Here is a 27198-nt window from a genome sequence, read left to right on the forward strand (position 1 = left end):
AGTGAGGTTCTGCCTTGTGCCTAGATGCCTGTGTGCCCAGATTCTCCAGTGACAGGTGCCATCGTAACACAGACACAGATATTTTGCCACCTGGCCTGGGCGTCAGCTTTATTTCCCATCTGTTACAAAATGACAACAGAATGAAAGGGGGAGAATCCACAGGGGAAAGCACCCCAGGCTTGCAAAGAGAAGAAGGAACACACTGGAGAGTCATTATGTATTCACTCTGGGGCCGGCCTTTCCAGGAGCACTGACTACAGACACAAGGAGAAGGAAGACAAGACAAGACAGAAAAAGGGATCTCCAGCACTCAGCTGGACCACTCTTATTTTACCCCATTAGAAGAATTCTAGCACAACCTTTGGAAAAAGAAAAAGACTAGCTAGCATGGTAACTGGTGGATTACATGCGCCAACATTTCCTAAAGAGTTTGCGTTAGTAGTCACACACCCAGACCAATGCACACAATGGGCTCTTCACAGTAAGACAAAATCTCAGCACACCCCAGAAAGACCACAGCCCTGAGGGTGAAGGTTCAACAGTCAAGGGCACAAAAGGAAGGAAATTCACCAAGGAACAGGACCCATGGAGCAATGTCTTTTTAAGAAAGTGACTGGGGGCCAGGGATATAGCTCAGTGGCACAGTGCCTGCTTGGCAAGTGCAAGGTCCTTAGTTCAATTCCTGGTACAAAAACACAAAACAAAACAAATAAAAGAGTGACTGTGCAGGACAAAAAGTCAAGGAGGAAAGAAGAAAAGCAGATTACCAGAAACAGTGGACCAACAGGATAGAGCCAAAAAGCTTCTGGGTTAACTCCTCTCGTGGGGGGCAACTGGGTAGTGGCAATGGAGATTAAGCCAGGGCTTCACATTGAGCAACATTCCCAGCGCCCTTTTCAGACAGTGTTTTGCTAAATTGTCTAGGCTGGGCTCAAATTTGTCACCCTCCAACCTCAGCCTCCCGAAATACTGAGATTGCAGGCATGTATCACCATGCTGAGCTCCTCGATAATTTTAGCAGCTCTCCTTTTCCATATTTCCCCATCTTGACTTTAAAAATGAGAAGGGGGTATGCTGTGCATGATGGCACACTCCTGTAATCAGTTCCAGCACTCTGGGAGGCTGGGGCACAAGGGTGACAAGTTTGAGAACAACCTGAGCAACTTAGCAAGACCCTGTCTCAAAATTGGGGGGAGAAAAAAAAAAAAGGATGACGATGTAGCTCAGTGTGAGATCACTAGGTTCAATACTCAGTACCAAAATCAATCAATCAATCAATCAATCAATCTAAAGCAAAAGCAAATTAAAAACAATAGCCACCACTGCAGACGGGTCAATCGTAAGTCTTCTGTTTAGATGACAGCCTGAATGCAGGAGAAATTACTGGCTTGCGCCCCGTCATCCAAGCAACTTAAAATTTCAGCCCAGGACTCACCCTTTGCCTACCTACTGCTCCTCCCAGGGGAATGAAGGTCACAAATGAGAAGGGTGATCAGTCCCTGTGTGACAGCAATGTCCTCCAGGCCACTCCAGGAGGCAGCTCTGGAGAGTGCTGATGATCTGTTCTACAGGAGAAAAAGATCCCTAGCTAGTAGACATTGCACTCACTGAAGATGCTCTGCTCTATTCCATTCCCTTTTTAAAATGCGGTATCCATTATTTTAAGTGGGAGCCTGACACTAAGCATTGGATCAAATACTAAGGATGAAAGATCGTTTGGCTGGTGACAGTCCCTCAGGAAGCGTTCACTTGAGAATGAAGGGCAAGCTCACCCTACTGCAGAAAGGCTCCTAGAGAACATGACAATGACAATACAGGAGTGAATTTTGTTTTTGTCTTTTTGAGACAGGGTCTCGTTATGCAGTTCAGGCTGGGCTGGAGCTCACTCTGTATCCCAGGCTGGTCTCAAACTTGCAAGGATCCTCCTGCCTCAGCCTCTGGAGTGCTGGGATTACAGGCATGCACCACCACGCCCGGGTAGGAGCAAATATTTTTAAATGGAAAAGAAGAATGGCAATGAAAATTTGGGAAACCCTCAACAATACCTATCAACGGCCATCAATTTCAGAAGACATACTGAAAAATTATCCTTTTGTGTGCGGTGGAATGAGCAATGTTAGGGGCGTCGTGGCAGAGCAAGCTGGCCCTCTTTGGAAGATGGGAAATCAGACTGAAGGGTTTTTAAACAGTCCCATCTCTTGGGATGGTTTAGTTCTATACCTAGAGAGTGGCTTATACTAGAGGAAATCAATCTGCCAGGGGTAGTTTTGGAGTAGACTAAAACATCTGGATTTTACTCACAGGTAACTGGAGAGCAGCCGCCATATTCCAGAAAGGAATAGTGACAGTGTCTGCAACCAAAGTGGACACCTCAGGCATCCTGACAATAGCCAAGGGAAGATGACAAAGGCTTATAGGAGGTATCAAGAGCAAAGATCCTAAGTACATTAAAACCCACTCATATTATTATAACATTAGTGAAGCTGAAAAAACAGTTGAAATATTCTGTGTCATGACTGCATATGCAAACAGTGTCATGGAGACTGGGAATTATTTTAACATCTCACTGGCTTGTGTGGGTAATTTATAGATTAAGTTGTACGTAAATTTCCTCAAAACCGCCCTTTGACACTAAATTTGTTGCATGTGGTGAGGTGACAGAATCATTGACATAGAAGTTGAATGACTGCATTATTTTTTCACAATGAAAATTTTTCTAAATAAAAGTACAAAAAAAAAAAAATCTAATGAACACACTATCACTGCTCTGCTTCGTGACCAATCTACTTTCATCTGTATCCTCAAATTCCTCCCATGATGTGAAGCAAAGCCTCAACAGTATAAGCAAACAAAGAAAGGACCCCTTCTTCCAGTGTCTTTCAGCAAGTTCCCTCAGCATTTTCTGGGCAACACCTGATCACTGCAAGGTATTGTAGACAGAGGCAAATTTAAATTGAAATATGACAAAACTTAGCAGACTGAGTAAAACCAAAAAATCCTGGTTCTACTTTTTATCAACAAAACAAAACAAAAACACAAATTCAAAAGAAAGCTTTATCAGTAGCAGTACACAAACAATCCATCTTTTCACAGCTCAGCAGAAACAGTGCACATTTGAAAATGCTGTCCATTATTTATTCTATAAATTCTTTACTATTCCATGGCTGAAATATCCACACCTTCAGCCAAACTGACTAAAAAATTATAAAATGGGAACTGAGGGATCCAGATTTTGGCTCATCTATTCCCATGTGCCTTTTATTTACTTTTTTGCTACGATCAGAAAGCAGAACAATACTGCGGCAGGCTGGTTTGTGTCCAGATCCACTCTCCAATCCACGTGAGGCCACATTAGTGGTGCAGGAGTCCTCCTCACTGGTTTGACTGCACAGAACTGGAGGACATGGGAACGAGAGTGTAGGGGTGTGTGTTCCCTCAGTGACAAGGACATTTCAGCAGGTGTAAAGGCTTCCACTTATTAATTTTAAGTTGCATTTTGTTCCACTAACAAAAATATCCTATGCTCTAAGACAGAGAAAAGACAAGCAGGAATAATCCCACCTAATTCCTACCACATGGGTCATCAGTACCAAAAATTGGTATGTGCACCCTTCTGGACTTCCCTCACTCACGCGAATGCACGCATGTGCATGCAAACACGTGCACTCTGCATCACGGCTGTGGTTATCTGTCATGCCCCTTATGTCAAACAAAGCATCGGGAGGGACTGAAATCAGGGATTCAACTTCTCACTCCTCCACTTATTTACTGGCTATAGGCACTACTAGCTGGATTACAGTTTTCGAATCTAACAATGAAGTGACTACACATGTTTATCTTCTATATACTATATATACTATAACTGTGTAATTCTAAGTGATTTAATATATATTAAATGCTTAGATGAATACCTGGGCATATAACTATATATATTTCTGCTACTCTTCCTTGTTATGTTCAATTATGGCACTAATGTGACTCATGTCGACAAAAGTCTCTGTGAGGCATAATTTTTTGAAAACATGCTTCCTTTAAAAAAACTAACAGCTTTATTGAAACAGCTACATTTGCATACTATACAATTCACAAATTTAAAGTACATGATTAAAGTAGATTTAAGCACATTGACAGAGCTGTACAACCAAGACCACAATCAAATTTAGATCATTTTTGTTATCCCAGAACAAAACACTCTATTCATTAGCTATCCTTTCCCAATCTCCCTCCCCTAAATCTAGGCAACCACGAAGCTATGCTCTATCTTCATAGAGTTTCCTGTTCTGCAAATTTAATTATTTTATTCAAAACAGACCATACTTATATCAACAATAAAGACCTGAAGCATAATTATTAATGGCTATGTAATATACAAGCTTCCATGGACCTAATTTAATCATTTACAAAATGTTGGGCATTTGAGTTCTTTCAGCAATGTTCACTATCATAATAGTGGAATCCTTTTGTGTCCAAAACTTTCTCAGCACTGAAATTATTTTTGGGATTAAAATTGAGGTATAATGTACCATTTTGAAAGACTACCAAACAGTGATGGATGTTAAACAATTGAAAATGTCAGATCACACCGTGAGAGTGTGCTTGTTAAACCAGAATCTGAGGTGCAAGCAAAAATAGATGGTTATGAGAATCCTCAACTAATCCAACTTTGGATTCTACTGCTTTACTTTGAATCCCAGGGGCAGGCAAATCTTGCTTACATAGTCAAATCCCAGAAAAGAGCACCAATTCACGTGTCAATGATGAAAACTCTTAAATGCAGGAATTTTAAAAGCAAAATCAGAAAATACAGCTTTATGTGTAAGCAGGTGGCCATCAGAACACTTTGTGTCTCCACTGAAAATTCTGTAGTGGAATAAAAAACACATATCTCAGATTTTGATTTTCCCCTGATACTGAAATACAGACTTTGGCTTCTAAGACATAGTACATTTCACACACCTATCCCTAGAATCAAAATACAGCTCTTGCTATAATCCTTGAAGTTCATGGATTCAATTCAGTTCTAGTAGCTATTCGCATAGTTGGTCAGGAGTTACCAAACTTTATTCCCTATCTTCCTGACAGTACTTATAAAAATACTTAGCATGTCTTCTAGAATGCCCACAGAATCTGTCCACCCATGAAACTGAAGAGAACACTATAGAACAATCAGATTTGGGGGGAAGGAATAAGAACACAAGAATAAAAGCTAAAGGCTGGATGCCTGTTCCGAGTTTGTGACCTTGGACAAGTCCCTTAAGCGCTGATCTTTTCCTCATAAGTCTATTAAGACAGATGGCCATAAAAAATGCTGGAGCCAGAGCTGGGTATGTACAATGACTACTAAAGGCATCCAATAAACTATCAAGCCTTATAGAAGTATTTTTCTAGTTCTTTCATTAAATAGTCTTGTAACTCTCAAAAAGTTAGTATCCACAATGGACATGATAGCTGGCCAAGATTAGAAATTCCCTGAGGTGGCAGTTGTACAAACATGGTAAAGAATGACAGGGGTAGTTACTACTGGGAGATAGTATCTGTTACTTTAATGGCAGAAGAGAGCTACTCAGCCTTATACTGTGCATTCAAAAACACTTTTTTTTGTTTTTTTGAAAACACTTTTGAGAATTTCAGGAACCCCCTCCCTCTAAAAAGTGCTTTGAGAGTTCATTTTTGGCCATGCTTGCTATCTCACTAAAACATTCCTGAAACCACAAATATCTTTGTGTACCTTACAAGAGAAAAACTGAAAGATTGAAAAGGAAAATCAACATCATTTCTCTGTATTAAAAATGCATAAGCTCATTTAACCCCAGTTCCAAAGTATGTTAAAATGGAAATTCCATATAACAGATTCTTTAGGAAAACGATTTCCTACTTTAAGGGTATTTTCTGATTATTAGCCTATATTTATTATTTATTTTGCAAATAATTTAATATTACTTTCATTATAGCTTAATACAGACAGCACAGTGAGTGTAAGCACTGGATTGCAGAGGTCCTAGAAAGTTCTATTTTCTGACCACAGTAGGGACAAACGGGAAAGGAGTGACAGGAGCTCCTTCGTATGACCAGATACTATCAGAAATTTGTTTTCTGAGCAGACTTTAACCGCTGCCAAGACATTTTTCAAGCTTGGGGTAGTGTAGAAGAGGGGTCCTCCTTTACTCTCCCCAGAGGGTGCCCCTCAATTCACAGCCATATACTAGTAACATCAGTATGTCAAAATGCACTTACTCAGGAGTCTTAATTGATTTACACGGAAATGCACGGACCAGGAGCTTTTAAGAACACTAGGTGCTCTTGTGGGGCTTACTTTGGTTTTCATTTCCGGATGGGACACGGGTCTGGAGTAATACTGCCTCTGGCAGAACACTCCGAACCGCATTTAATGAGAGTCATATTCTCATTTCTCAGCTGGAAGATTGCAGGCGCAAGAGCTGATGGGACTACGAAGATGTCCTTTACCAAACCTATTTTATACCGTTAGGTTTTACAACCGGTATCTCCTTTATCTCCTTCCTACGTGGAAAAAGGCAATCAGTTACAAAGAGGCTCTGCCCTTTGCTTAAATGTATGATCACAGTAATGTCCGGCTGGGGGCTTCTTTGCGTTTCTGACAGTGGGTGTCTAACAGTGTCACTTTAAACCATCCTGGCCCCCAGAATTCCACTTTTGACATGGTTGGTTGATTTGCTTTGTGTTTTTAAGATGAGATGGTAAACGACGTACATTTAAAAATCCTTCTGTGCTACAAATGAAATCAAAATGGAAGGCCTCTGGAACTGTAAGTTGTCATAAGAGTATAAAATGTGTCTGGCATTAAAGGCTGCTGCAGACAGACACCATCCACCTAATTTGTTCTTTTGTTCAGATAATTACAATCAGGCTTCGGCCTGGTTCTCCTTCCCTCCTGAAACACAGAGGGTGGAGAGATACTATGATCCTATGAATGATCCTAATATAATTCTTATATATTAGACATCTATGGACTATCTGCAGAAATACACTAGTGAAATACTCAAAAAGTTCAATCAGTGGGTTTACAGGTTTTACAATAGGACTGCAAAATTAACTTTTGTAATGCGGAGTGTTCAGCTGGATTTGCAAAAATGACACACGGCAGAACATGCACGGCCTGACCACCATAACCCTGCTCGGTCCAGACCTCCACGATGAAAACAGAGGGCCCACTCGGCACGCTCATTCAGCACTCATAAACAAGGAAAGAAACACACACAACCGGAGAAAACATCAAGTGAGAAAAGCGGCAGAAAGTGAGCTCAGAAGAATTGCCAGTATCGAAGCAACAACAGGGATGCTTCAACAAACCCGATCGTGAGCAGCGTTTCTGAAGCCCTCGCCTGACCCGCCTTCCTACTCCAAAAGTGCTGTTTTCATTAGTCACCAACTTGCTTCTCACGCACGCTCCTGGAGCCTGAAACTAATTTTCTTCCTCCCACGTAAGAACATAAAATTCTTACAGTCTTGGTAATAGAAAGAGATCGCTTTTCCCAGAGTCCCAGCCGCCACCGTTTCTTCTCTGTCTGACGAAGGGACGCCAGCACCTCTGCCCTGCTTCTCCCCGGCATTTCCTGCCTCCAGGGCTGCTGCCTGGCTCAGGGTGCTGGCGACTTCAGTCCTCTCGCTGGCCACCTGTCCAGTGGCTTCCCCAGGAGAGCCCAGCATTAACGGGCTTCAAGGCTCTCCGGGGTCTGGCGAGGCCGGAGCTCCGGCTGCTGTCCTCATGGCTCCTTCCAGGCCCCGGACGGCTCGGCTCTCCTGCCCTGGGGCCTCAGCCTCTCTTCTCCCTTGGAGCTGAGAACTGGGCCCACTGGGCCTCTGCGTCTTCACCCGGTTAACGTGCCCAAGTCCCGCTTTCTTCCAGATAGCATTTCCGGACCTCACACCCTTCCCACTGGCATATGATTGACGCCTTTGCCCCAACAGACAGTGCTGTCCACAGAGACCACAGGGCGGTGTTACCACCAAGGCAGCCCCTGCGCCTAGCAGACGCACACGCACGCCTACGAAGAATATTCTGGGGGATGAACATGCAGAGGCCAGACTACACCATGCATACAGCTGCACAGACCTAGACAGGAACTCCCTTCTCCCACTGAGAACGCAGGACAAGCCACGGTCCTCAGGACAGGCAGAACAGCCAACTACTGCCATTTGTACCCAAAGAGCCCACTCAGGCTGCACACTCACCAAGTCACAAAAGTCTCCTTCGAGATCTGCTTTCTTAAGGCCACACAGACGCTGCAGCTTTGACACCCTTCACAACTGATAGCTCCGCTGCAGAACAGGGTCCCCTCTGACACCACGACTGTCTGCTCAGCAACTGCACAGGGCAAACGGTGCTCTCGCTTTGCTTTACGGCCCAAGCATTTCTAAATGAAGCCTTTACAACAAGGATGTAACTGAAGGCATGGTATTTTGCTGGGTCTCTGGCTGGGGTTTACACGTGGCTTGACAGAAAAGCGCCATGCAACACTCCATCATCCATAACGCCAGCAGGCGATGACGATGTTGGGCTCAGAAGACACAGGCGCGGAAGGCAGGTGATCGTGCTGCTTGGCTCAGCCCCCTGCGGACAGAAGTGCTCCTTCGAGGCAGGTCAGAGCCTTCCCAATCTGAGAACATCAAAGAACTGCCTCTTAACAGAACACGGCCCCACCTGAGCAGAGGTGCTTCTGGGCTTCCAGAAAATGTGCACTGCAGCTGAGGGGCAGCCGCTCCCCGAGAGCACCCCTGAGCCTCCCCAGTCACACAAGAGGAATGTCTGCCCGCACTGGGCAGAAAGGAATCCTCACCATCAGGCTTGGAAGGCTGCTGTGGGGACACTGGGCAGGGCAGTCCCGGCTTTGGGCACTAAGCTCTTTAGCAGCTTCCGCCAGTGCCTGGAACATCCCAGCACCAAGTGTTATTTACAAGTTTTTTAAAAATTTAGAATTGGGGCTGGGGATTTAGCTCAGCGGCAAAAGCGCTTGCCTGGCAAGCGCAAGGTCGTGAGTTCGGTTCCTGGTACCAGAGGGGGGAAAAAAAAAATTTAGAATTAATTGGTTTATTTTATTTTTTTGCTTTTGCAGTACTAGGGTTTACACCCAGGTCCTTTGCACTGAGTTACCTCCCCATCCCTTTTGATTTTGAAACAGGGTCTTGCTAAGTTGTCCAGGCTGGACTCAAAACTCTACATCCTCTTGCTTCAGTCTCCTGGAATGCTGGGATCACAAGCACTGGCACCACAGGCAGCTTCCAATGCCTTTTATTAAAGCCACTACAGCAACGGGACAGGAAGAGCCACACGATGACAGCTGTCAAAGCCCAATTTTTATGAGCGTGTGGCAAGGTCCCACAGGCAACCAATTAAAACGGTCACGTGCTTGGGAGACAGGCTCCAGGAAAGCCGGTGTGCTCCAACCTCACATTACCCAAATTTCAGGAGAACACTGCTGGCAGAAGAGGCGGCTCAAAAACAAATTTCCTCTCAGAAGATTTCCCCTCAAAATCCTAACTGCCCTAGGTACCAGGCGTTGTCACCAGAGCACCAATCCCAAGAAGCAATCACTCTTTGTGGGTGCTGGCCCCACGCCTGGCCCACATTCCTGGGAAGAAAAGCGGGCCGTGGATAGAGCATGCAAAAGAAGGCAGGGGCAGCTTGACAGTGAGGCTGAGAAGAGAGCAAGAGCCTTCCAGACGGGAGGCAGGTTCGAATCCTGCCGCTTTCTGGTTGCCTGCTGTGGCAAGTGACGGAACGTCTGTATTTACTGGTTTCCTCATTTGTGGAGAGAAGTTCCTACTTCACAGATCTAAGCCATCAGAGGAGATGACGCACGTGAACTGACCCACAGAAGTGTCAGTCTCCTCCTTATCATCAGCAGGAGGAGGAGGAAGGGGGAGGTGTGAGCTGCCCTTTCTCCCTCACATTCCCTCCTGCCCTGCGCCAGAAATGGGAGCGGATGTCAACACTAATTCATCCAGATCGCTAAGGACCACCCCCCCACGACCCTACTTCCGCAAATCTCCCAGCCACCACCACACGTCCCTCCCCAAGGCACGGCTTCCCCCTCAGTGCTGGGCCACGCAGAGGGCCAGCAAGGGAAGCCCTTGCCCCTGGAGCCGTCTCCCTAGCCCGGGTCGCACCCAACCTGCAGGGCTGGCCGTGCTTTGGCTCCAGCACTGCACACTCTGATGGGCATGGCAGGACCCGGTCCTTCTCTGCTGTGCTGGGTTAAAGGATCCGATGCGCCAGGTGCTGACGCTCTGCCATCTCCCAAGAGGGAGCAGGAGGACTTGCGTGTGCCCCAAATCCCTGTGCTATTCTCCAATCTTCCCTTATCACAAAGAACTCGCACGCCTGACTTTCTCTGAGCTCGAACTAGGAAATGGGATGAACGATTAGGCTCTCTGACACTTATGAGATTATTACTATTTTGATAAGAAAACAAGGTGGGATGAGCACCAGACAGTGGGACCTCCTATGACTTGGCCGCCTGAACTGTACACTATGAAAAGCAAAGCGAACTGGGCGGGACCGGTTGTTATTCTGAGAAGTGAGGTGGGTGAGGAGCGGGGAGGGCGGTCGGTGCCTCAGGACTGCAGAACATGGAGAACATTATCTCTACGAACACTTGAAGCCCAGAGTAAGGGCTATCTCAGTGTCCACCCTTTTGGCTTTCCTGGGCTGCACTGAGTGAAGAGGAATTATCTTAGGCTGCATGTAAAATAGCTCATGCAGTGTCCATGAGCAACAAAACGTCCTTCACTTTGAAATCTTTCTTATTATAACATTAAACAAAAAAAGAGCAAACAGCCCATGGGCTGCTGGTTAGACAAGGGTCAAATGCCTAAGAGGGAGCTGGTGGTGGGGACAGAAAGAGCATGGAGGGCGGTTAAGGGAACACAAGGGAGCCCTGGAGAACCATGCTATTGTCAGTGGATATGACAGGAGCAGTCACCTGCCCTGCACTTTAGACTGGTACAAGTAGGTATTAAAATGGTGATGTTCAGGCCACCTCCCCGATATCCCTCAGTTTCTGTGGGGGATTGAGTCCAGTGCCCTCCAAAGACCACAAAACCCAGAGACACTCAAGTGCCTTGTATGAAGCTGTACCAAGTGTGATACAACCTATGCGTGTCTTCCACATACAGTAAACTGTCACTAGGTTACTTAGAGTACCTGTTACGGCTGTGTCTAGACACCCCCCTCAAAGCCCCACGCAGTCATAGGTGGGGGTTTTTCAAAGGTGGCTGCATCTACAGCATGTTGATGCTGAAATTCACTCCTGGTGCAATGCCAGGATCAAGGGCACTAGGATTACACATGTGAGTGCTACCTCCCCAAAGTAGCCTGGATAAGACAGAAGGAACAGAAAGAGCTGTGGTTGGCCCTTGCTACTTTGCCACCTTCTGCCCACCACGAACTGTTTCTCCTCTGTGATGCCTGTCTGCTATGCCACCCTGCCTTGGAGCCAGCTGACTATGGACCGAAACCTCTACGAATAGTGAGCTAAATAAATCTTTCCTCTTTTAAGACTGAGTGTTGGGTACTTTATCTCAGCAATGAGAAAAATAACTAAGACAGTACCTACTAAAATACAAACACTACTGTTATATTGTAGTATTTAGGAACATATGATAAGGCAAAAAGATTACACGTGCTCAGGGACCCCAGCATCAGTACTGTTTAAAACCTGCTCAGAGATTCCAATACGCAGCCCCTGTTGATGTTCATGACTCTTTACTTACTCTAACGAGAGCTGGCGTTTACTGGTAAATTACTGTGTTCCAGCACGTGTCTCGTTGCACCCATGTGAGCCAATATAAAATGTGGGTTTCTTACTACAGAGCCCATTTTCTAGATGAGGACACTGAGATACAGTGGACTCGACTGAAAGTCACCGCCATTAATTGGCAGAACTGGGACCCATAATGTAGCATTCTAGATGGAGATCATTTTCTCCACCAAACTGACTCGTGAAGACCTCTTGTTTTCAATCAGTACCTCTGTGACTGAAGCTATCAACACGACGGCTTGTCTTAAGGGGCTTGCAGGTACGTGTACGCATGTGCCTGTCGGTGTACGGAGCTCTTTAATAACAGGCCATATTTTATCCGACTCTGCGAGCAAGGTGCTGGCCGCTGCATCTGTGACACTGAAGTGATTCCACAACTTTGCAAAGGAAATGAACAAAGGCAAGAGGAAAGACAGAGAGAGGAGGAGGGCTGTGTGCATGGGGTGGTCTCATTCATTTAAACCAGGCAAACAGAGTTGGAACTGCCACCGTGCAGAACGGCCCCATACGCCTACTCACGGCCACACCGGGATGAACAGAGTGGGCAACAATTCACACGTCATAGTGCAGTACTTAAAAACCTCCAACCATTACATCCTTATTGCTGCCACTGCCTCTGACCCAACAGACACTAATAAGGAATCTCACAGAACATGAAGTATTCCCAGCGCACAGAGGGCCACATAAAAAGGTGCCTCTGACAGCCAGTACTAGGAATTCAGGCATTCCTGGAAGCCCAGGGGAAAATCTGATGGGGACCTCTGGCATCCTCAGGCATCCTGCCATCTGCAGGTACCTGGGTCGGTACCAGGGTGTGCCTTGCCTCTCCTACTCACTGGCTGCGTCAATTAAATTACTATTTATTTCACCAGCCAAGGTGCCGTGACTAATTACTTTAGCTCCTCTTTAAAGTAGTAACAGAGACAGGTGGATTCTCCTTGAGGAAATCTGAATCTGGCTGCCTCCTCCTGAATTACTGAGTTATAGCACCAGTAACAACCACTTAAGATCCTGTCTCACAGCCAAGGCAATCAGATCTGAAGCACCCTCCACCCACAAGCCAGCAGCCAGGAGCACGCGCCGTGTGCGTGCGTGTGTGCGTGCGCGCGCGCGCGTATGACGCACGGGAGCAGCGCACTTCTTCCGGTGTGTACCTTCTAGGCTATACTTCAGGGTACAGGAAAGTGACAGTGCAAAGTATTTTCTTTTGTCATGTCAACTCCAGTCACTGCTAAATATCTTTATCAAACTGTCATTATTTTGTCCGTTTTTATAAGGTGCTGCACAGACTCCTGCAGTGTTTCTGCATTCGCTATCTCAGGTGACATTCATGACAAATCAGTCAGACTTCAGTACTTCCACCCCACGGACAAAGGCACTGAGGGGAGCGGCACGAGAAGAGTAAGCCAGTAAGCAAGGCAGGATGTCTGCATTTCATTTGAAATCCTCAGATACTGATTTCATCACCACTGAGGCTCAAGCATCTGGAGAGGGCTCTGCAATCATCACCTTCTCAGAGGGCTGTTATGAAACGACATGGGATGGCGGAGGGCGAAGGCCTGGGGAAGTGGCCAAGGACCTGGTGCATGAGCAGAGCCCACAGGTATCACCTACTGTTATTTTTATTATTTATACTCAAAGAGAAACAGACACCAAAAGTCTCATCTCAAAAGATTTCAAACTTTACGTGCCTGATGTGCTACAGTAAAGTGAGGCCATCCTTACCCTGTAAAATTCAAACTACAGAGGAACCAAGATGCATTGGGCTGATTGTAATTCTTAAAAAAAGGAGGCGCTGGGTTATGAAGTTCAGATATGACCCTAAACATTGATTTCCTTTCTGGAAGAATTTGGGAGTTGGCTTTGTCTTAGTGAGCTGCCTATATTTCTGGAGCACCTGGTATTAAACCCTATAATTGGTTCAGTGAAAAACAAAAATAAACCAACAAACAAACTTAGTGGCCTGGCAGCCCCCTTTGGAGAAATCCTAAACATAGAAATAATTCACTGAAGCCTCAATCAAATAGCATTGAAAAACCCAAAGCTGCCGGGCGTGGTGGCGCACGCCTGTAATGCCAGCACTCAGGAAGTTGAGACAGGAGGATTGTTTTGAGTTCGAGGCCAGCCTGAACTGCATAGCGAGACCCTGTCTCAAAAAAAATAATCTGACAAAAACCCAAAGCTCCCAGAAAAAATGACATGAAGTTGCATAAAACTCAGCAATATGGATCAAGAAGTCTCCGGTTCCGAATTGTCAAAGAGTCAGAATGGAGAATTATTTGAGACAAAAATATTTCACTTCATTATAGGTAGTACAAGCCAATTACTGGTAGCATGGTTTTAGGAGTGCCCCTTCACCAAAACCCCCTCATTTATATGAACACACAGGAGACTTCTGTCAAAACCAAAGGACAGATAGCCACCGACTACTACTTAAAACGGGTTAACAATGCCCAGTTTATATATAAATAAGTAATTCTTCTCTACTGCAATTTTATTCATAGTATCGCTACCTTCTTCAAATGCAAATTAAGTCCTGATTTACCTGAACTTTCTACCAACTCAAATTCTAAATAAGCAAGATCTAAATTATGCAGTTCTATGTTATGGTTCGGTCCTGGGTGTCTTCCCAAAGCCTCATGCAGTCATGGGGCAGGCTTCTAGAGTTTATGATTGATTCATGGGTGTGAATGCTACACCCCCCCTGGGGCGGATAGTTTGCATACAGTGTAAGGAAGGAAAAGAGGCTGCTTGCTGCTGCTCCTCCATTTTTGCTCTTGCTGTTTTTGCTGTTTTATGCTGCCATGAACTGTTGCCCTCTGCCATGTGCCACTCTGCCTTGGAGCCAACCAAGTATGGTCTGAAATCTCCATGAACTGTGAGCTAAATAAATCTTTCCTTCTTTAATTTTGTGCATCGGGTATTTTGTCCCAGCTATGAGAGAAGAGTGACCAAGACACTTTACTTTTTTGGTCTTTTGTTTTGCTTTTCTATTGCTGGGCATTGAATTTAAGCCTTCACAGGCTAGGCTTGTGTTTACCATTGAGCTACACCCCTAGTCCCTTATATTGTATCATTTTTGTATACAATGACATATGAATTTGCATGCAAGCACACAAAAAATGTATCACTTAGTACCTCCTCTTAGAACATATAAGGTAAGAAAAACAGAATCTGCTGCACAAATATACCCAGGTAAATCAATGCATAATATGTTTTACAGTTCCCAAGGAACCTCAACTGGGAGAATTTGATGCCAATAATTTTTTCAGAAGACACCTGCAAAGTTGTAATAAAGAAATGATCTGAGCTCCAACTACGGTGCTTTTACTTTGTCACATTTAGATGCTTACCCATGGCAAGTTAAAAGGCCAGAAAAATGAAGTATTCCTAGTGTGGAAATTCTCCCAATAGACTGTCTCTTAATCCTTCACCAACCATAGGAGCTGCATTTGTGAAAAAAATTACAGCTGGCAAAACAGTATTACAAAACAGGATGTGGAGAAAATCCTAAAGAGATTTTCAAGAAACTAGAAATATTCTACAAACTGATCAGTCTTAAAATACAACCTACGTGGGGTATATGGTATGTGTGGTCGAAGTACGGATCATACTGACACTCAGCTTCACCTCAAAGGGGACTGAGAAAAGCTCTGGGCATCACATGCATTCAGACACACCATATATATTAGGATGCTGTGAACCAGGAGTAAACCCTAGGCACAAAATCAAAAGAGAGCAAAATCTCTACTGAGCAATTCTACAGAGCAGTACTATGGGCGGGTAGGCTGCAAGATGCACAGTTAAAGGAGGTGCACAGTTCTGGACATCCATGCATACAAGAGCAGGTAGTAAAAAAGATTTCAGGAGTCAATTACAAATCTCTAAACTAAGCCAGCATTAACAGATTTAAAGTCCCGCCCTGGGAAAATCCTTTTATAACACCATGGGAGCAATCAAGCTGTGATTTAAGGAAGCAGATTCTTCTGTAACTTCCACAAGGAAGTTCATTGGAGCTCACAGTTTTTCAAACTATTTCTTACCGATTTTGAGTTCAAAGGTATTTGCGTATCCTCTTACCTATGTTTACTTTTTTCCATCTAGGTGAATGTTCTATCAAATTGCTGCTTGTTTCAAAACTCAATGCAGTGCTTGGGAACAAATACCCATATGGGTTCTGTATATTCAAAGCAGCTCAGTGAACTAGGACAGGTAGAAATACAGCAGACTTAAGTATTTTAACATACATGTCTCTGCACTTTAGGTGGTAGTCTCAGTTGTCTAAGGTTTGGTTAGCCAGGACTCCTAGATTTCTTAGACCTGGGATCGTTACTTATTCCTAAATTCTTTTTTTTTTTTTTTTTTTTGGTTTTTCTCCGGTACCGGGAACCGAACTCACGACCTTGCGCTTGCCATTATTCCTAAATTCTATTGCCTGATAGCATAAGCTACATAGCCCTTGCTAGGCCCCTTGGGGGAAAAAAATTATCAAGCCCTAAGGTGATGATGAGACATCCGTTTCTCAACAGCAGTCAGCACTGCCATTTTGACCCTGTCAATTCTGGGTGTGGGGGACTGCAGGAGGTTCTGCAGCATCTGTAGTCTCTATTCACTAGATACAGTAGGACCCCTGCGCCAGGTGTCACAACCAAAAATGTCTCCAGACACGACCACATGGCCACCAAAAGGCAAAATCCCGTCCTAGCCCCAACCTGCATAAGAACCACTGCCGTAAGAAAGCTAATGACTGACCACGGAAATCTGTACCTCTTTCACTCTCACTACTCTTATCTCAGCAGGGTAGATACTTTCATACAAGGGAGGAAGCTAAAAAAAAAGCAGTCATTAAACCCATAAAATAATTTTATGTACAGAGCACAAGAGAATTTAGGTTCCTGGGATTTAATTAAGGACAAAAGAACAAGAACACAATCTTAAGCATTGAAAAAATAACTTGTCAGGAATCTGCAAATTTGACAGGCCTTACAGCACTTACAAAAATGTGACAAAAATGACCCAAAGATATAAAATTCTCCCTCTACCCTTTTCAAATGAATAGTCAACTTCCCAAATCAGTTCTTTAAGAAAAGCAGAAGTCCTGGGAATACAATATTGCTGTTGTACTGTTGGATCCACATTTACTAGCCTATATAATTTTGAGTAATCTATATTTTAAAAACCCCAGGACTCAGTTTCCATATCTGCAAAGTAAATAATATCTTGAAGGGTCCGAGTGAAGTCTAAATGAGATACTATCCAGCAAGCAACTTGTCATTAAAATTTTACAGAGCTGGAACTTCAGTAAACATTAACTTACCAATACCATTTGTATTCTGTTTAGAAGCATCTGCTCCACTGATGTATCTGGAGGAGGCGGGAAGGGGTGAAGACAGTTGCCGCTGCCCTCTAAACCTGTGATATGCTGTGCGTGTGGCTTTTCCCCCCAGAGATCTAATTGGCTAAAGTGTTCTCCAAACGCCACATTCAGGCAAAACAACACTTGGGTTGGGAGTCACAAAGCAGAATGTGGGGATGGTAGAATGTGAAGATCTGAAGGACACGGTCAACCATCGAACCTTTCAGAGGCAGGCCTGTCCTCTGTCACGTTCCAGGGGATCACAGAGAGTGCGTAAGAATTTCTCAAAGTCCACGAGAGTCAGATTCCATGATGTGTATTAGAACTAATGGGTAAAACAATTTGAAACTACCATTCAATGATGTATGAAAACAAAGTACTCAGTAACTGTCCTTGAAATGCAGCGATTTAATTAAAATAGATTTTCACATGGTCACATTCAAAGAACTATGAGGCTCTTAATTAAGTAATGCTTCACCAACAATTAAATACTCCTCTATAATGTCCACTAAGAAGAAATTTGAAATACAGGCCATTTGCAGACGGTAGATATGCTGGAAACACCTGATAGGCTATAAATTCAGTGTTGTACATCCACAAATCCATTGCAAAATCACATTTGAATATTAAGAATGACTCTGACCTTCATTTCATGGCACGTTCTATGAAATCAATTAGCTGTTAAAACAGTTTAATTGGAACATACGTATTTTAATTTTTGTGTATGTAGAAAAGTATTCTTAACCTAAAACATTCTGAAATTGCATTTCTAGGTAATGTAGTGAAAGAACTGAACTTATAACTGAGTAAAACCGAGAATGCGGAAAATGGGAGGAAGATGATGTTCAAACAGCAGCAACTAGAAAGGAATAAATGAATGTCGTATGTAGTTTACTGCAATTATCCACATAAGCAGTGTGAGAAGGAAGCTCTGAAGGATCTACCATCTTCTTTGACCTGAACTGACACGTGCTTAGACTTACACAGGGATTGCTGGGGTTTTTCTTCTCTCAGAGGGTGGGAGTTTGGAAGATGCATAAAAGCACCAACTTGTTCTCATGCTCACCCCCCTCCTTTCCTCTCCTCTCTCTGAGTAATGGCCCTGGTTTCACACTTCTATCAGAACTAGTGGGGAAAAAGTGAGAGCTATCTATGGAGGCAATAAAAAATTTATTCTTCACAAAAAAAAAAAAAAAAAAGAAAGAAAGAAAAAGGCTTCTCGGGGATGGTTTAGAAAATAAAAAGATCAATTTAGATCACCATGAATTAAAGAAGGAATGGTTTATACTTTGGTATGGATGCTATTTACTCTGTAAGAACACAGAAGATAGATGAAAAATGGAGAAAGTCCAGATCTAAAATTTACAACTAGGAACTTTACACTCTCAAAATGAAATATTTATCACTCTGAAATCATATACAAGATATAATTCCTCTTCTTTTGATATTTTATCCGCCTGACCTCATCCATCCTTGACAATTTCCCAGTGACAAGATAATGACCCCTGTGAAGAAAGAATTCAAAGGCCACCACTTTTCAAAACATACACTTCCCAATTACTGTGAGGGTCGAATCCAATTCTGAGGATAACTTTGCAATTTCCACAGAGCACGGTGCAGAGAAGACGCTTAATAAATACTGCAGAATGAACAAGTGAGTTAGCAGATGAGTGCATGAATGAATAAAGACGGGAGAAATTCTTCCATCTTACTCACGTAAGAGAATTGAAAGGACAAAAAGGGAAATAGGAAGGAAAATACCGAGGGTAAGGAATAGCAAGAACAAGAACAAGCAAATCTGCATTATTTGCCTAGAGATGCGCTGCTATGCACCAAGACTAACCCATGAACTATCACAGAGAGACTGCAGAAAGGAGATAGGCAACAAACAGGCAGGAAGAAGCCAGGAAGAAAATTGGTAAAATAATCCAAAATATCTTCTTTATCCACCATCCTGAGATAAAAACATTTTGGTAGGGAGCTTTATGAAGACGTTCTCAGAAATAGATATATCCAGAGAGTCCTGGCACTAAACTACTCCTTCAGGGCCTCTGAATGTACCACTATAAAGCTTTTTAAGGTCCTGTTGTTTCTTCACAACTACAGACATAAATACAGAGATGGATCCTTTTAATAATGCGCCAGACCTCGTGGAGGCCTAGGTCACAGGCACCATCCTCACAAAACATGATGTTCATAGGGTTCCTATTCAGTGGCCCTGACCACATGCTTCCAATATAACCACTGTCTCTTTTGGGGTGCAGCATACACAGCCAACTAGAGCCTGCCTTTCTGAAAATGAAGTCATTAATAGCATGGCAGGACCTGAGAGGCATGCTCTGACTCCATCCTAATGATACATGCTCTCTAAAACAGGTAATGCAAGGTGCTGATGGTCAGGGGGAGGTGGGGGATGTGGACACAAAGAGAAGAGGAACAAGACTTGGGCACCAAGGAAGTTTGTATTCCAGTATTCTCAGGTTCTACACCTGCAGTGCCTGCTTCTAACACCCCTCGGTGGACAGGCTCTCGGGTGATCCCATTCCAATCAAGACTAAAGAGGCTAAAGACGTTTCCAGTACGGTCAGTTAAGTATTTATGCAGTCAAGACATAGTGTTAGCCACCTGCAAAAGACGCAGTCATAAATAAGACACAGTAGAGATGATCTCATGGTAGAAAGGCACAAGAAAATCAGTAGAACAGCAGCTTCAATACGTGATGGAACGCTAAGATCTCAGGATCAAAGGAAGGACAAATCCCATCTACCTCTGGCAGGGGAGCAGGGGATGCGGGGGTGGGGGGGTGGCGGGGGTGGAGGTGAAATGCAGGGAAGAGCAGAGACAAGGCTTCCTGGCCAGCCTTGCATGGATGCGTCATCAAGAACTCCTCCTGCCTTCTCCATGTCTATAAATAATTCCAGGTGCCGCCATTTCATTTAATTACTAAGCCTCTCCAGATGGAGATAAATAATTAAGCAGTCTGTAACACCGACAAGATAGAAGGAATGGGCTAGCAACTTGTGAGGCATTTAAGTCCTGAAATTCCCCTCCAATTATGAAATAAGGGCAGAGGTAAAAGGGGGCAAATGATTCCACAGACCTTAGGGAAAATCAAGTGGCTAGTGGCAAATTCCAGGTAGAGTTTAAAGACCAACGTAAAAACGCTGGGGCCAGGCTGAACTCAACTCTTCCAACAGAAGCAGAACTGCTCACAAGACATGAAGAAATCTCAATAGTTGTTGAAGATAGTTGTAAAAAAACTAAACACTGTAGGAAAGATAACCTATAAGCCAGGTACAATGCAATTACAGTGGGATCAGCTCACAAATACTTCTGTTTGCAACCAAATTGGTTTGCAAACAGAAGTGTTTGGCAAAATTTTGTTTCTGTTTGTGAACTTTGCATCAGGTGACAAACATGATAAGGACCATCTTTCCCACACGAACAGGAGCATACTCCATAACTGTGGAAGAAATTAAGTTTGTGAAATGAACTTAATATACGTACTGTCTGGGCTTCTCAATATGCCCAGGATAATTTTATATCTTGGTGTCTGAAGCAAAGATTCACAGATGATACAGACAAAAGGGGAGCCAGAGGGAACGTCACATGAGGAAATTTTCTAAGTGTAGATGATCTTAAAAGAATCATGCATTCATCATTCTACATTCCACGGGATCTGTGAAATACACATGAAATTTCAGGCATTCAGGAAAATGGCGACAGGGTAATGACACAAACTAGACCTCTCCCTAAATTATAAATTCAATGATAATTATGCACTTCAGAAAAAAGAGACTTCATCAAACTTGTAGAACAGTGATACCAAAATTCTACAGGCAGCAGACTGAAATCCATTCAGATAGTTGCACGGTCAGAAAGCACTTTGGTCCCAGTGGGAAAGTGGGGCGGGGGAGTTGTAAGAACAACAGTTAACAGACAGATTGGAAACAAGAAGAAAACAAAATTAGAACCCAAGTCACAGGGTGGCAACAGAAAACTCTTGGTCTAAAACATACAGGCATACTTCAAAACAAGGTCGTTGTGAATACCGATATTTTATTCTTTATAAATTTAAACTGGAGTAATTAAATCATTCTGTGAATTATTTATGAAAGCTAAACATTCTTCCACAAATTGCTTGTATTTCATGTAAATATTTGACTGTTTGTATCTGACTGTATTTCATGTAAACCTGACTGTTAATATTTATTTATTTATTCATTCATTGAAATAACCCATGTAGAGAATTAGAATCACAGACTATTTTAAAGGAGCACTTCAGTAATTTTCAGCGTTTTATATTTCCACAAGCATTCAAATCAAATTAATAATGGAGAACAGTGGAAGGTCTACTTTAAAAGCAAAATAATTATTTTAACTATATATCCACATTAATTAATCAAACAAGCTTTTATTCTCTTGTGTGGTTTAACAACAAATTCCCGTACCCATTGTAAATTGTTTATTTCAGACTCCTTCATGTAAAAATATCCTTTAAAATAACTTACTTTTACCTATTCCTTATCCTTCTGGAGCGCTGCTAGCCCAAAGGTACTCTGTGGGAATGGAGAAAGGGGAACTCTTCCTCCCCACACAATACTACCCCGTGCTGGGAAACTGCAGTAACCATTCCATTCACCAGGGTCTGAAGAGTGAGCGACTGTGGGTCTCTGGGCCAAGAAATGACTGCTCACGTGTGGCCAACACGATTCTGAAGGTGCTCACACCACATGCTCGGGGAGAAAGTATCTGCCATCTTTCAGTGCCAAGAACGATCCTGTCTATCACCCAAAGATGTCAGCTACCAATCAAAGTTACTGAGCTCCATGCCAGGGGTCATGATCTTAAGATCATGCTGGCAGGAATCAATGACAAAAAACTGCTCAGCAGCTATTTTACAAGGGAAGGCACGCCCCTTCCAAAGGAGGCAGCCGAACACTGCGAGATCTTGATGACTGCCTCCTCATAATGACCTGTAATATAAAATCTCCCATAGTTAACTGAAAAAAAAAAATATAACGCCGTATAGGTTTATGCCTATACAGTCTGCGAGCCAAAATAGAGCCACACACAGGCAGCCTCAAGTCTAGGCCCACAAAGACCCCTTGGTCAACCATCTGCCCACTAAGCCCGTACCTAATACAGTGCTCCAGCAACATTAGGAACTTCCTTGTATGAGGTTCAGGAAAGCCAGAGGGAGCAGGGAGTGGAACATCACCCAAAGCAACAGACATACGCTGAGGGAAACTACCCATGCCCAGGAATAATGAGGAAATTAAAGTGTATGAAAATGATTGTTGATTATGGAGTAAGTCCACATCAAGATTACCAAAGTCTGCATAGAACGTGGCCTTGCCTGGACATGTGCTTGTTGGTCAGTTCTATTCTGTCAACACCGATAAGGACACCAAGTCAGGGCGCCGCCTCTTCCTGAGTACTTTACTTGTTCACCTCTTTTTAGCCATTATCACATGGGATTGGGACAGTGCAGACCCAGGAGACAGGAGACAATGATGTTTATTACATTTAAGGTAGCAACTAGTACCACTCCTGGCACAGAATCGGTACTAAGTGGAAGATAAATATTTCTCCAATGAGATGTGAGGTGCCGTGTTTAAATCTGGAGATGGATCTCAAGATTTCTATATTTTGGAGAGAAATGCCAAACTCTCAAACTTGGCATTCTCACAGAAAAATTCAAAATTCAAAGATCTCAGAACTGGGGATCTAAGTAGATTGCAAAATTAAATAACAATAATAATTTTTTATTACCATTGCATGACACAGTGTGAACACAAGCGTATGAACACACAGTGGACTGACGTATATGGAAAACAGAAAACAGCTCACCCCAGCTGCTGCGTAAATAAAATTCTGTTCTGTTATTTATGATCCGCTCTGTCTTGTTTCTACGAGATAGCAGGCCAAAACTTAAAAAAAGACCAAACAAGATGAAAAAACTAGTGAATTTCTTCAGAGGTGAACTAGCAGTCAGGTCCTGGAAATACTTTACAAATTCAAACCTAGATTCCGCAGTGACATATTGGTTGGTCTGCCTGCTCAAGACACTAAATAATCTTATTTTTAACAAATACTTATAGAGCTACAAAATATCGAAAATGTTTGCTTAGAGCGTGCTGTAAATTTCTTTTTTTTTTTTGGTTTTTCTCCGGTACCGGGAACCGAACTCACAACCTTGCACTTGCCAGGCAGGCGCTTTGCTGCTGAGCTAAATCCCCAGCCCCTCATGCTGTAAATTTCTTGCAAGACTCATATCAATATTCCTAAAACTCATTTTCCTGTAAGAAAGTTTCCCCATTTAGCAGGACCAGGTTGGTGTGAGCAGAGGTGGAAACGACAGAGAAGGTGCAGAGCAGAGGCCCGGGGACGTGAAAACCACCTGCAACAGGGCAACGGCAGAAAACAAGGCCAGAAGAGATTGCATCTAAGTAGTATAGGTGATGCCAGGGCTGCCAAGGCAAACCCATCATGATTTAGGAGCAGAAGAGGTCCCAACAGAATTTAAGTGATCTCCCAACAGGGCAACACCAGAATACGCTTCTGGTCAGGAAAGGAAGATGCGGACATTGCACGTCTCCACACCACAGAAATGGATGGATACAGATACTCTGGTATGTGACGTTTACTAAGTACCTCCTATGTGCTGGGAATCCTACCAGGGATCCATCTAGTCCCTGATGCAAGCTTCAGGATGTGTTAGTTACTTCTCCCACTTTATAGACAGGAATACTGAGGTTGGAAAGTTTAACTACACTGTCATTAAATACGTAGGTGAGGGAGAAGAGTGGGGATTCAAAAGCAGGTATTTTGTACTCCCGTGCTTAAGCTTTTAAAAACACTTTCATGAACCCTCTGTGGTTCATGAAAGTAATCAGGGGAAAGAGATGTACTGAAGAATAACGGAGAGATAACTCCAATACACAATACAGACAATTTCCAAAATATATGACCATGGCGCACGGTAAGTGATACACTGTATACCATGATCCACTACACCCCCTGCACGCAGTACTGTGCATAAAAAACTAAAAAACCCTGCAACGTTTACCCTTTCTCCGTGTGATACACATCGATATTTCTCCAAATTGTTTTTCTAGTTCATGTTATTCTATCTACTTCATTATTTTAAAAATGCTGGCCAGGACTCACCGAAATTATTTCACGCCCACTAACAGAACAGGGCTCCATGATTAAAAACTGGTGCCACGACAAAGCGTTTCTGACATCAGGATACTACTAGGCATTTCATACTGTCACCTATAACCTCCCCGTGGAGTCTTTATCCAAGAAAAGATACGGGACAGAGGAAATAAAGGGAGAGAGATAAGCGAGGAGGAGAGACCTGTCAATCACATGTCACCCACTACAAAGGGCAGTGAAATTAACGGTCTCACAACCAGACTGGCGCCACCTCAGTGACACAGCAGCGAGCACAAAAAGGCAGAGCGTGAGGACTGACGCTGGGGAAGGCTAGGATGTCTTTAAGTAATGTTCCTCTGAGCTGTCAGGGAGACATGTTTTCCAACCCTGACTTTGTGATAGAATGAATAGCTGTATGTGGTTTTTGGGTACATTTTAAGGCTAAAAGGCAAATTGTATGCCTGGTACTCGATTTACCTTTCACACACAAGAAAGACCAGGTCCCCTACTGACAACGGGGTCAAGTTATTCTCCGATCAACAGTACTTTCATTTGATTTGACTTACAGAAAAGCATGGACAGCATCACGTAAGGCAGAATGGAAGGTTCTGCTTCTGTGTGCAGTACCAACCCATGAGCTATGGGCATTCATCAACATATGCATATTAAGAGAGAAAGGCTAGGAATTTATACATGTACCAACTTTGAAAAAGTGTCAACAAAAACTTTAGTTACCATGGGAATTTCTGAGATGGGAAAAAGGGGTCTCTTCAGAGAAGTGACTGGTGCTATTTATTAATCTAGTTGCAAGTAATGTCAAATTTTAAAGTTGCTTGAAAGAAAACCACTTTTTTTTTTTTTACATCAGCCTCTTAATATGCTGAGGGAACCTGTTCCAAACGCTTCAGCGGCGAAGTAACTTAGATGATAAATGTGTTCTTCAATCTGCGCACCAGTCAAGTAGCAATAAAATCAGAATAATTCATGCAAAAATTTTCATTATGTTTCTAAACACACTTATTTACATTTTAAATCACACATTAGACAATATGAAATATCTTTCATTTAGACAGGTGTGAACTAGAAAACAGATGCATTCATTAAACATGGAACAATTCAGTGAATTAAAAAAATACTCAGAAAACTCTCTGGCTGAAGAACTTCAGCCACTGTTAACTTACTTGAAAAAATATGGCCATGGCTCCAATTATTCTGTTCTCAGAAATTGCAGTTTGAAAGCTGTCAAAGTCATCTGGATTGTAAAAGAAAATCTGCATCTGTAAAACAACAATTGAAAAATGTATTAGGGAATTTTCAGCCTACACAAAAGTAGAAAATGCACCCACAGCTCCTCACTTACTAAGATTTTGCCATTTATTCATCTATCTGTACCCTTCCTTTGCCTAAGTATTTCAGACCAGAGCCAAACAACATGTCATTTTTCCTATTATACTTCTGTGTTTTTTTTTCTTTCTTTTTTTTTTGGTTTTTCTCCGGTACCGGGAACCGAACTCATGACCTTGCGCTTGCCAGGCAGGCGCTTTTGCCGCTGAGCTAAATCCCCAGCCCCCTATTGTACTTCTGAATCGTAACCTCTTCCTGCATAACAAAAATACAGTCCTGCCACCCTAAAATAAATAACACAAATACTTCTTTATTACTTACTACCCAGGGCACGGTGAAATTTTCCTGTTAAGAAGCAAGACTTCATTGGCGTTAAAAAACTTGAAGTACAAAACTAAGCTGGTAGGATTCAGTCCCCACGTTAACATGGTAAATGGGCACATTTTTATAAACAACTTGCACGCCAATGATGAGAATTTGAAGGAGTGTCTCAGTAGCTTTGAGAAACAGTCCAAAGGGTATATTTCAGTAAATTCACCAAGAAATATAATGGTAATGATACTAGTAACACTTCACATTTTTCTACTTGCAGAGAGCCACCCTATACATTATTTCACTTAATGCTTTTAACAAGTCCTTTGAAGACAGGAAAGGGATTGCTATGCACATCTAGAAGTGAGGACGTAGTGCACCAGGAACCTGACATTAAACTGCCTAAGATTAAACAGCAGAGAGCTGAAGTTGCAGGTGCTTTGATCCCACCCTTAAAGAGCTCCTCTTACATTAGATTGGCTTGAGTTTCTTATTCAATAATCAAAACACAGACATTCCTCTATCCTGTTCCATTGATCTACACTTCTGTTTTTCTCCCAGTCTCATGCCATTTTTATTATTCTTGCTTTGTAATATAGCTTGAGGTCAGGTAATGTGACACCTCCTGCTTTGCTCTAGTTTCCCAAAATTGCTTTTCCTATTCTGGGTCTCTTCAGGTTCCATATTAATTTTAGGATTGTCTTTCTCTATGTCTGTGAAGTACGTTGTTGGATTTTTAGGATTGTCTTTCTCTACGTCTGTGAAGTATGTTGTTGGATTTTTAGGATTGTCTTTCTCTACGTCTGTGAAGTTCTGAGTGGGAATGCACTGATCCACAGAAGAGTTCTGAAGTATGGCCATTTGACCACATTGATTCTGCCCATCCAGGAGAAGAGGACATCTTTCCATTTCTTGACATCCTCTTCAAACTCCTTTTCCAGAGTACTGCAGTTGTCTTTGTAGAGGTCCTTCACTTACTTAGTTAGGCTAATACCCAGATAGGCTAATAGCTAGGTATTTCATCTTTCTTGATGTTACCATGAATGGTACTGTTTTCATGATTTCCTTCTAGTTTAGTTCATTGCTGGTATACACAAACCTCAATGAAAGTGAATATTGTATATCAAAAATGTGACATCAGATAAACAATAGCAACAAGAACAAAAGTGGAGAAAGGAGATTTGGAAGCGACAGGAGTGAAGCAGAAGAGGATTTTTAAAAAAC

The 27198-nt window shown here is 42.9% G+C and overlaps 1 protein-coding gene across 1 annotated transcript in view; it reads right to left on the reverse strand.

Moving 5' to 3' along the window:
- The window catches only part of Ptprg (protein tyrosine phosphatase, receptor type, G), a gene marked incomplete at its 5' end in the record, with an annotated part of 676568 nt that overhangs the window by 182220 nt on the left and 467150 nt on the right, over positions 1 to 27198 (reverse strand). The window contains 1 exon segment of the mRNA XM_013506946.1: positions 25500 to 25595. Coding sequence (XP_013362400.1) covers positions 25500 to 25595 — 96 coding nt within the window.

This window comes from Chinchilla lanigera, unplaced genomic scaffold (assembly GCF_000276665.1).
Source record: "Chinchilla lanigera isolate Chin_1 unplaced genomic scaffold, ChiLan1.0 scaffold00116, whole genome shotgun sequence".
Taxonomy (NCBI): domain Eukaryota; kingdom Metazoa; phylum Chordata; class Mammalia; order Rodentia; family Chinchillidae; genus Chinchilla; species Chinchilla lanigera.